This window comes from Dendropsophus ebraccatus, chromosome 8 (assembly GCF_027789765.1).
Source record: "Dendropsophus ebraccatus isolate aDenEbr1 chromosome 8, aDenEbr1.pat, whole genome shotgun sequence".
NCBI lineage: Eukaryota > Metazoa > Chordata > Amphibia > Anura > Hylidae > Dendropsophus > Dendropsophus ebraccatus.
Window position 1 is genome coordinate 35,663,564 of NC_091461.1, and position 11,902 is coordinate 35,675,465.

Here is an 11,902-nt window from a genome sequence, read left to right on the forward strand (position 1 = left end):
CTCTCTATATCACTATGTGTGACCCCCTGTATATCACTACAGCTGACCTCTATATCACAGGGATCTGGCATTGTTAGCAGTGTTTCTTTAAATATGGTGAATATTTAGTTAGAAACATAGAAGATGTCCGCAGGAAAAGATCACCTGCTCCATCTAGTCTAGTTGTGAGTTGTTCAGGACATGGAGGCTGGAGACTGGCTGCATCCACTGCACACACAGGAGAATCTGCTTTATATACAGTATAACTGTATATGACTGGCCATTTATGAAGGAGCAGGAGTCAGAGTCGGTCCTGATAAAATTCAGGAGTCGGAGTCGGAGCTGCGGCCGATTCCACAGCCCTGATAGCTTGATAGAATTAGTGAAAAAAGAACAGATGGATCGACAACATTTGCTACCTGTCTGATCTTCAGTCAGTGATGCTTCAATTTCCATATAGGGACGACGCACTGATTTGGAGACGTTGAATAATCCAAGGTCAATATCTTTTGATACACATCCTTTGCTGTCAGTCTACAAAAATAAAATCATCAATGGTTAGAGTTCTGAGAACAAACTTTAATGCGGCATGTTATGCACAAATTAGAAAAAGTGACATTTTCAAGAGGGTTAGTAAGTGACTAAGTGATTAATACATTTTATCTTACTTTTTGGTTCTTTACACTTTTGCAGTTGTCTTCCTCTTCTTCACTGCTGGCGTCTGCACTATGATATTGTCTGTTATAAGGATCAATAAGACAGACAGAAACGTCCATCGATCCCTCTACTGGCTTTCCATGAGTGTATCTAGAAAATTAGGAGGATACAAATTTTCATTTTTCTCTTTCCGTTTTTCCCTCCTCCCCTTCTAAGAGCTCCAGCAGCTCCAATTTTCTACAGGGCCATGTAAGTGCTTGTTTTTTACAGGAATAGTTGTACTGTGTAATGGCGTCTTTCATTCTACCATAATATGTATGACGGAATCCCAAATATATTATTTATGAAGATATAAATTGGTGAGATCATAAAAAAGAATGCAATATGGTATCGTTTGGGGGGTTCCTGTGTCTATGTAATGCACTATATGGTAACAGCGACATGATACTATTATTCTATAGGTCAGTCCGAACACAACCATATGCAGGTTACACAGATTCTCTAATGTTATTTTTTTTTGCAATTAATTATTAATAAAATGGGCCTATTGTGAAGCTTATAACGGTTTTAGTTTTTTACCTATGGGGCTGTATGGGGTGTCATTTTTTCCACCATGATCTCTAGTTTTTTTAAATACCAAATTTGTGGAGATCGGACATTTTGATCACTCTATATATATATATATATATATATATATATATATATATATATATATAGTAACAAAAAATCGGTAATATTGGCACTTTTTTCCCTCTTTTCGTCTACACCTTTCGCCGTCAGTGATGCCGCTTGTTATATTTTAATAGATCGGGCAATTACGCATGCTACGGTACATTATATGTTTATTTATTTTTATATGTTTTATTTATATAATGTGAAAGGGGGGTGATTTTAACTTTTATTGGGGGAGGGGGCTTTGGGGTATTTATAAAGACATTTTTTCTTTTTTTTTTTTACACACTTTAAGTCCCCTTAGGGGACTTTTACATACACTTATTACATTATACACACTGATCATTGCTAAGCCTTCCTGTGGCAGACTTAGTAAGCAGATCGCCGATCGGACCACATGGAGGAAGGGGAGAGATCTACGACGGTCCGTTAAAACGATCGGGACCCCTGCAGTCACACTTGGTCCCAATTGATAATTGACAAAAATGTGATTGACCACTATGTTAAACATACTGCAAACACGCAGTTTAAACTTTAGCCTAACGAATTAATATGTCGGACCCGGGGTCACCTGATCATCACTAGAGGCTGCAGTACAGATGAAGACCAGGCCTGTCTTAACAGTATTATGGGCCCCTGGGCAGAGCTGTGAACTTGGCCCACCCCTAACCAACCCCCTAACCATGCGACCCCTTATTACCTTAATAAGTGTCCCCACCCCCAATCCAATCACATTAACCCCTCCGGGCGGCTAACAGCCATAAGCAAAGATATGACCAGTGTATGTATCATGGGTCTACATAAACTCTCTCCTAGGCTCCCTTACCTGCCACAAACCTCCAGGTGAAAGGTCTTGTCTATGAGGGCTACAGTGGGTGGTGTGTTGATATTTACCTCAAACCTCTTTAACACTGAAAGTGAATAGAAATGAAGTCAGTGACCAAATGAGGAAACCATCTTCTACCAACCTGTTTATAGTAATACTATTTAAAAAGTTTGGCAGCAAAAAAAAAAAAAAAAAAAAGAATTGTTACAGCAGTATCCCATTTTCAGGTGAATGGATCATAAAAATCATAAGATGTCATTTATAAAATGTTATATGCTGAAAGAATTGCATTCTATGTTACAGTGTGGAACTGAACACAATATGGCTGCAAATAGTAAACTCCAAAGGACGGAGCCACAGGGTCTCTGCATCTAATTCTGCTGAAAACAAGACTACTCATAAAAATATGAGGAAGAATTTATTAATATATTTATGCCAGTTTCTGAAATAAAATTGTTGGGATTGTAAGCACAAAGCTCAAATTGCACAGCATGATCTAAAAATAAATAGGAAACTATACTTACCTGCCCTGATCCACTGCAGCTGCTGTCCCATCTGTTCCTTGTTTACCCCTATCACCAAAGTTGCTGCCTCTTTAGCCAATCACAGGGTGAAAGCTGGACAACACAACACAGAGGAACCAGGAAGAAGCAGTAAGAGGCAGAGACCGAGACCCATTGGAAGAGCAGCTGCAGGGGATCAGGGCAGGTGAGTATGATTCCCTTTCTATTTCACTTTGAAAATCTTTTCTGGTTGGAACATCCCTTCAGTATTTTTTCTCATTACTTCCCATTTACAACTTACCATATTCCTCTACTTTAAAGGTTTTTACGCAGGAAGGTGGAACATTAATTGTATATTCTCCAAGTGACAATTCTTTTGATAAATGGAAGCTAAGGTCAGCAAAGCCATGATTGATAGGCACGTTGAGCCATTGTGCTATACGGTGTTTATTTGGGTCCTATGAGAAATTAAAGAAATGGTGAAAATACTTATAACAACAAAAATCTAATATTTACATATATGTTTACAAGTAAAACATATTCCAAGTGTAAGCATGTGTAAGGGGGAGTCTGAAATCAGCGTTTCTCAAAGTTTCCTACAAAAATGAATCATACACTGTGCTAATTATTAAAAGCACAGCGAGAGCACAGTGCAAGTAGCCTCTATGGATTGTACCCCCTGGGGAGGACCCATGTCAAAGGCAAAAAAATATAAAAAATTATATATATATATATATATATATATATATATATATATATATATATATATGAAGAAATTCTTATATTATACTTACTGTTATCTCAACCAAAGATTTCTGAAAGAAAAAGGAGACTGATTAAAAAGTTGCCAATTCTCTGAGTAGGTGTACTTTCTATATTTACTATGGTAGTAACATTGCACACAGGAAAATCCTAAAGTTGCAAATGATTAGGAATTAGGCTGGGTTCACACTACTTTTCTGCAATCCGTTCCCCCCCCCCCCCTAAAAACGGATGAAAAAAAAATGCATTTGTACGCATCAGCTTTGATCTGTTTTTTTTTTTTCATTGACTTCCATTACTGATCCGTTTTTTTAACGGACACAAAAACTTAGTCTACTTCATTTTTGTGTCTGTAAAAAAAAAGGATCTGTTTTGATCTGTTTTTTTTTTTTTTACAATGAAAGTCAATGGAAAAACTGATCAAAACGGATGCACACAAATGCATAGTTTTTTGAAAAAAAACAAAAAAACTGATGAATAAAAACAGATTGCAAAAACGTTGTGTGAACCAATCTTTATATAAACGAATGAAAAAACTAAAACAAAATATTTCAAATTACTATTATTATATATTTTGTTTAATGTGTGGTGAAATGGTAAATCGTTTTTCTCTACTACTTAAAGGGGCTTCTTACCTTACCTACATGGGCATAGCTATAGGGGGTTAAGAGGTGGCAGGCACATGTGCCTAAGGGAGCTCAAAAGCCCCTTTTCCTTTTAAAAAAGCAGCCATGTTGTCCAAATAACTTACAATTTCCACAGCTGCTATGTAGCTGTGTGCTGGAATCAGATTTACTCATATTTTATAGTCTATGGGGGAGATTTATCAAACTGGTGTAAAGCAGAACTGGCTCAGTTGCCCCTAGCAACCAATCAGATTCCACCTTTCATTCCTCACAGATTCTTTAAAAAATGAAAAGTGCAATCTGATTGGTTGCTAGGGGCAACTGAGCCAATTCTACTTTACATCAGTTTGATAAATCTCCTCTTATATGTTTACATTACATGGTCGTCATTAACCCTTAGGCGACTAAGGACGTACCCGCGGTCCAGGATGCGGCATGTAGCCCTGGACCGCGGCTATTAGTGGGCACGGTCCGATCGCTGTGCCCGCTAATAAAGTAATCAAATGCAGCTGTCAACATCCGATTACTTGAATGCAGAAATCCCTGGTGTCTAGAGGGGTGGATCCCGTTGTCCCAAAGGAACGATCCACACATCCTGCTGCCGGCGGGCTCATCGGCGTAATGGCGCTGATCCCAGCTCGGCACTCGATTGCTTCTGGCTGCAGCAGCCGTAAGCAATCAAAATGCATATCTCATCGATCTATCATGTATTAGTATACAGGATAGATCTCAATGAGAGATCAGTGTACTTATACTAGAAGTCCCCCAGAGGGGCTTCTAGTATAAGTGTAGAAGTAAATATTTGAACATATACTTGTTAACAATGGTTTGAATTTTTTACAGGCCATCAGATACAATAAAAGTTATACATGTTAACAAGTCAGTTTTACCCCAGGGCGAGCGCCGTAAAAACGAAAAAAAAAAAAACAAATAAAAGAAATGCGTTTTTTTTTTTTCAATTTGACCACACGTTGAATTTTTTTCTGGTTTTGCAGTGTCCTTTATGAAAAAATTTAGCCTGCCATTGCAAAGTACAATTAGTGGCGCAAAAAAATAAGGGCTCTTGTGGGTTTCTAGGTGAAAAAATGCAAGTGCTTCGGCCTTTTAAGCACAAGGAGGAAAAATTGAAATTGGCCCGGTCCTCTAAGGGTTAAAACACTTACTGGTTCATGTGAAAGGTGAAGATCACTGTCCATGGAGATCATTCGAAAATTCACTAAAATCAGTAATAGAAGAAATAGAAATGAGAAACACATCAACAATTCTTACGTTTCTCTATGTCACAGATGACTAGTCTTAAAGAGGATGTACCACCAGGTACATCCTTTTTAAGCTGAACCGACGGATCGAACGGCGTCGTCACGGGGAAGCCGGTGCCGCGGTCCATTTTTTTTGGACCGCGGCCCGATTCCCGTGCACGGCGCCGTTCTATGCACCTGAACCGGCCGGTGCTCAAACCCTGGAGGCCGGCCAGGCCGCCCCCAGTGGGAGGGAATTCCCTCCCCTGTATGACGCGGCTCCATTCATTCTAAAGGAGCCGCGTCATACAGGGAAGGGAATTCCCTCCCACTGGGGGCAGCCCGGCCTACCTCCAGTGCTTGAGCACCGGCTGGTTCCGGTGCATAGAACGGCGCCGTGCACGGGAACCGGGCCGCGGTCCGAAAAATGGACAGCGGCACTGGCTTCCCCGTAACAGCGCTGTTCGATACGTGGGTTCAGCTTAAAGAAGATGTACCTGGTGGTACATCCTCTTTAAGAGAAATGGACTGCAGCCTATGTCTCTCTCCCTGTACGCTCTGAGGGCATGCAGAAAATCGAAGTTTTACAACATATCTGGAGACATTGCTTTACGGCAGTGTTCCCCTAACCAGTCACTTAGCAGTCATATGGGACTTTCAGCCCCCTGCATGTGACCCCACCTCTGTTGAAAGCTATGAGTACTATTTTGAACTAGTGGCATCAACATTAATAAGTGGGTACCAGGGTTAATACCCCATCGGTGGCAGTTAACACTAGAGTAAGAGTAATTTTCCTCTCCAAAATGAAAAGCACATCCTATAAGTTGGACCTTACCTACATCCCCTGGTTTGTAGATGGATTTATCAGTTTGGATCATGCACATGCCGAGTTTCGCAATGACAACGTTTTCACTCTGATCCCAGTTGATGCCTTCTCCATGGACTGTCACATGGAGTAACCTTTTTGAAACAGCATCTTTTATCACAGGGACCTGAGGAGAGAAAAAAAAATTATGGCATCATTTCTCAGAGTGTGACTGGTTCTGATTCCCATAATGAAACTATTCCTACAGATATTGCAGAGTTACCAGTCACACTTGGTGGTTAATGTATCTATGACCCAGTTGGACTGGGCCAGAGGGCGAAAGACATGTTCCTACATTTTGCAATAATTTGCACAAAACCACTATAGTGGTAGATTGCTGCACCACTACAAAACCACTATAGTGGTAGATTGCTGCACCACTACAAAACCACTATAGTGGTCGATTGCTGCACCACTACAAAACCACTATAGTGGTAGATTGTTGCACGACTACAAGACCACTATAGTGGTAGATTGCTGCACCACTACAAAACCACTATAGTGGTAGATTGCTGCACCACTACAAAACCACTATAGTGGTAGATTGTTGCACGACTACAAGACCACTATAGTGGTAGATTGCTGCATGACTATAAAACCACTATAGTGGTAGATTGCTGCACGACTACAAGACCACTATAAGTTCAATAATATGGCAACAGTCCTACTCAGACTTCACATCACGTCTATATGGGGGCCCATAAGAGCAGAATATGAGATATAATATCTTTGCAGGAAGGATAGAAAGAAGGAGGGGAAGAAGAATTAAGGATATAAACTTTAGATAAGAGACAATTAGGAGCGACCTAATAGTATATATAAATAGGGGGCAGCACAAAGATCTCTTCCATAATCTATATATACCCAGGACTGTATCTATAACAAGGGGACATCCTCTATACCTAGAGAAAATAAGATGGTAACTATATTATTCAGTCACTATGTAGTGGTATTATGTGGTCATGGTCTGGCGGTGTAAAGTGTCCCTTGTATAAGAATAATATTAGTCTTAGGCTATGTTCACATGACGTTTCCAGCCAGTCAGCAAATATTTGTCATGAACATTAATTTGATGTCTGCGCAAACAACGTCCATTATTCAATACTCTAAAGGGAACATGTAAGAAGATCAGTGCACAAGTACACCATCCCTAAATTAGGCCATGCCCCCTTTTTCCCCGACTGGATTTACTAAGAGGTGCATAACTCTTAGTAAAGCCGGCCGGCCGCGAGCTTCCAGCAGGTGTAGATTTGTATCATGACTTATGCCTGCGAGCATAAATCATGATAAACCAGACACAGGAGGAGGCCAGGCCTACTCCCCACCTTGCCGCACCCCCTGGCCGCCCATCACGTGAGTGGGGGATGGGGCAGGTGTACACCAGGGAGAAAGAGCGAATCTGTGCCTTCTCCCTGGGCACAATGATGGTAATGATATGTATTGTTTGGCCGTCATTCCATTAACTGAGGCCTTTTCTTTCTTCTTTTACACAGTTTAAACATAGATTTTTACTAAGATGTGTTCAATAACAGTACGGTGATATTTGTTCCTTGTATATTTGTATTACTTCTGTGTATTATTTGATACATTTATTATTTAAAGGTATATATTACTATCATACATAGAAAATTTTCTTATACCTATGTAATCTTTGAGATATATATATTACAAAACTTACCTATATATATCTTAAAGGAGAGGTCCGGCGAAAAATTCTATTAAAGTATTGTATTGCCCCCAAAAGTTATACAAATCACCAATATACACTTATTATGGAAAATGCTTATAACGTGCTTTTTTCCCCACACTTACTACTGCATCAAGGCTTCACTTCCTGGATAACATGGTGATGTCACTTCCTGGATAACATGCTGATGTCACTTCCTGGATAACATGGTGATGTCACTTCCTGGATAAAATGGTGATGTCACAACCCGACTCCCAGAGCTGTGCGGGCTGTGGCCGCTGGAGAGGATGATGGCAGGGGGTAACTGAGGGACACTGAGCATCCCCCTGCCATCATCCTCCCCAGGAGCCACAGTCCGCACAGCTCTGGGAGTCGGGTTGTGACATCACCATGTTATCCAGGAAGTGACATCACCATGTTATCCAGGAAGTGAAGCCTTGATGCAGTAGTAAGAGCAGGAAAAAAAGCACGTTATAAGCATTTCCCGTAATAGTTGTATATTGGTGATTTGTATAACTTTTGGGGGGGGGGGCAATACAATACGTTAATAAAAATTTTCACCAGACTTCTCCTTTAACATTGCTGCTGTAAGGAAGAGAGTATTGAAGGGTAGACAACAAGAATAGTTTCCTCTAATGGGCCCAAGAGACGCCATCTGACACTGGAGTAGGAATTGGTCCATAGCACAACGTGACTGTTAACTCATCTGTAATTCTAGCTCCTAACCTCAATATTATATACACAGTTCTGAGTCATTGATTGAATACCATTCATGTTACTGCTGGGTGCTTCTGATATCTGGTACTTTGGGCTCATTATCATTAGGCAAGGTGAGACATTCATTAGTTCATACATGAGCTACAGTATATACAAACCGTGAAGGTATAACACTCGGAATGGTCATGGTCCTTGGCATCTATCTTATGTTCCGCTAGGATGTGAACTTCATTATCTTTCTTCAGTTCTAATTTTAAATCAACTGCCCCCTTCAGGTCAAGGAAGGCCACGCAGGCTGTCTCCTCGGTTCCCTGCACTAGTTGTGAAGAAACGGTAATCACAAAATGCCTGTAAAGATGCAGAAACATCAATTAGAAGTAAGTAACAGGGCAGTAATGAGACATAAGAACACAACTGTATCATATATCATTACACAAGAGATTATTCGTGTAATAACCTACAGGATTTGTCTTCAACCTATGCCCTTGTTTGATTTCCCTTTCCTAGGCTGAGATGGGTGGGAATAGGTTAAAATGTAAACTTTTGTTCATTTTATTGTCTTTGTGGTGCAATAAAAAGCTTTAAAGGGGTACTAAAAAAAAATAGTCAACTGGTGTAAGAAAGTTATACCGATGTGTAATTAACTTTTATTTCAAAATCCTAAGTCTTCCAGTACTTATCAGCTGCTTTATGTCCTGCAGGAAGTGGCGCTCTCTGCTGCTACTGTACCTGCAGTAGCAAATCTCCATAGAAAGCCTTTCCTGCTCTGAATAGTTCCTGTCCCGGACAGAGGTGGCAGCAGAGAGCACTGTGTCAGACTGAAAAGAAAATACCACTTACTGCAGGACATACAGCAGCTGATAAGTACTGGAATTATTGAGTTTGTTTTTTTTAAAAAAATCTTAGTTTAGAATACATTTTCATATTGTTGCATTGTGCTTACTTCTGTGAAGAATAAAGAAAACATTTAATTTCTATAGGTCTTTGTTAAAAATTTACCTTCCTTTGCCTGTATGACTTTACATACATTGCAGGTTGTTCTTTCCTATTCATAAATAAATCTGGCTATTCCTCACCCTTCTAAGCTGATTTATGGCCAAGTGGAAAGTCAACTTAAATGAATGGGACAGAGCAGCCTGTAATGTATGGGGCAAAATGCAGGCTGCAGAAAAATAGTACACGTTTTAAATAAGAATTAAGAAACTATTGATTTTTTTTAAATAAATTGAAACAAGTTCCAATTAACAATAAGGGTATGTTCACACTATGGAATACGCACAGAAATTTCAAGTGGAGGCAGTGTGGTGGACTCCGCTTGAAGTTCTGCCTGTCCTATCGACTTAATGCATTTTTCAAGCTCAATCCAGCGCCCGCCCCTAGAATTGACTTAATATGGTGCAGTTTAAAACACACTCAAAAGTAGTAATTTATCCACAAATAATAACTAAATATATTGGTAAATATCTTACGGTTCTGATGCTAATGAAAGGGATGAGCTAAGGATTGCCAGGCAGACGGGAACCAAGAACAGCCACATGTTGGACAGAATGCGACCCCCACTCAGTCTGGAAAATCTTCTCCTTATATAACAAGCGACAAAGGAGGAGGTAAACCTGGCCTCTGTCCAATAACCTGGCTGCAGATGTCAGAGGAGTCATTACACGTGTGTGGGAGAATGTTGGCTGATAAGCAGGATTTCAGCATATCTCCTGACCTCTTATCTGTAACAGAGTGTGTAGCTGGATCGGGGCCAATATACACAGTTACCTTTTTCTAAATCAGTTAATAAATCTATTAAGTAAATTCAGACATGAAGAATAGAGTTGAGCAAACTCTAGTTCATCCGAATCTAAGCGCGCAGCATTAGAGGCCTAGAAAACATTGACACAGCCACAGGCTTTATCCATGTTTTAAAGGCAGCCTTAGGGCTCCATCTCACTTAAGCAGCCACCGATAATCAAATGCTGAACGCTTAAGTTTGGACAAACTGAGGCATGCTTTAAGGCTTCTTTACTGTAAGGCTATGTTTACACAGCATTTTAGCCATTATTGGTAAGGACCCACAGACAGTTCTGGGATGTTGGATCTTTTAGTAGGCCTCAGAAGGATTGGGGAAACATCAAGAAAATTACAGTCACATGGCTGACAGGAACATAGCTAACGCACATGAGCACTGGCCAGAGGCCAGGCTCCTACTCATCTGACTAGACTGCACTAAATCCACCCTTTTATGGACCAGCAGGAAATGCTCCCATTGGAGGAGAGACATGAGGTGATTTAGAGGTTGCTCCCATTGGAGGAGAGACATGAGGTGATTTAGAGGTTGCTCTCATTGGTGGAGAGAAATTAGGCGATTAGTCTAGGAATTGCTCTCATTGGTAAAGAGAGATGAGGTCATATAAAGATTGCTCTGATTGGTTGAGAGAGAAGCAGTGACCAGATTGACTTAGGGCCCTATTACTCGGAGTGATAGCCGGCCAAATTAGGCCGATTCAGCCGAGTATCAACTCATGTAATAGAGACAACTATCAGCCGATTGGCTGATTGTGTCAAATGGTCTGACACCAAAATCATCGGCGGCTGACCGCAAGTCGCTACATTTTATATTGATGCACGGCCAATGGCTAACAATTGATTAAACTGTTAATACTCTATCTCTCCACACTCTTGGTCTTCCCGGAGCCGTGGCTGCAGTGGTGGTCCTGGCAAGTGATTGGCTGAGTAGCCTGTCTAGTAATAGAGCGGTGGTTTTATAAGTATTACATTATTATGATTTTATGTTGTAATTTTGTGTATTGCTACACATATAATTATTTAATATGATGATATACTGTCATGTAACTGTGGTAGGTATGGGTGAGATCTTTGTTGTGTATACTTGTTGGGTGAAGAGAAAAAGTGGATTTTGTCCCTAGGTCCATTATGGTACTTTATCTTCTATATTTGCATTTGTACACCATGAATCCTTTGGTTGAGGCATTAGGGTCTATTGGATGGTTTTATTATTAGTTTAGCAATACAACACTTTTTGTAATTTTAGATATTTTAGTATTATGCCCTTTATCATTCATTGGTAATGTTATGAGATAAAATGATGAATTCCTGTAAGTTTTTTTTTAATGTTTCTATGTACTTAAATGTAATTGTAATTAAATGACTATAACTATGGGTTTTGTATCATAACTAGGGACCAAAGGGGTAATGTTTCTCCTTGAACAGCATAAACACTAAAAAGCAGCCTCTCCAAGGTGGCACCTGAGCTGCTTCATGATACTGACATCTAGTGGGCAACTAGGGCTCCCGTAGTATTATTAATGCTCTAAAGGTGATAGAAGTAATAAGCCTAATGCATAACAGTGAGACCGTCAGT

At 40.1% G+C, this 11,902-nt stretch overlaps 1 protein-coding gene across 1 annotated transcript in view; it reads right to left on the bottom strand.

The window, feature by feature from the left end:
• Positions 1-10,107, bottom strand: part of LOC138799250 (alpha-2-macroglobulin-like) — a 45,139-nt gene extending 35,032 nt beyond the window's left edge. Inside the window, exons 1-9 of the mRNA XM_069980167.1 lie at positions 10,002-10,107; positions 8,691-8,880; positions 6,099-6,255; positions 5,189-5,241; positions 3,432-3,452; positions 2,939-3,095; positions 2,135-2,219; positions 648-786; positions 399-513 (exon numbers count right to left, since the gene is read on the bottom strand). Of these exons, the coding sequence (XP_069836268.1) occupies positions 399-513; positions 648-786; positions 2,135-2,219; positions 2,939-3,095; positions 3,432-3,452; positions 5,189-5,241; positions 6,099-6,255; positions 8,691-8,880; positions 10,002-10,069 (985 nt within the window). The 5' untranslated portion in view covers positions 10,070-10,107. The remainder of the gene's footprint in view (positions 1-398; positions 514-647; positions 787-2,134; positions 2,220-2,938; positions 3,096-3,431; positions 3,453-5,188; positions 5,242-6,098; positions 6,256-8,690; positions 8,881-10,001) is intronic.
• Between the last annotated feature and the right edge of the window lie 1,795 nt (positions 10,108-11,902).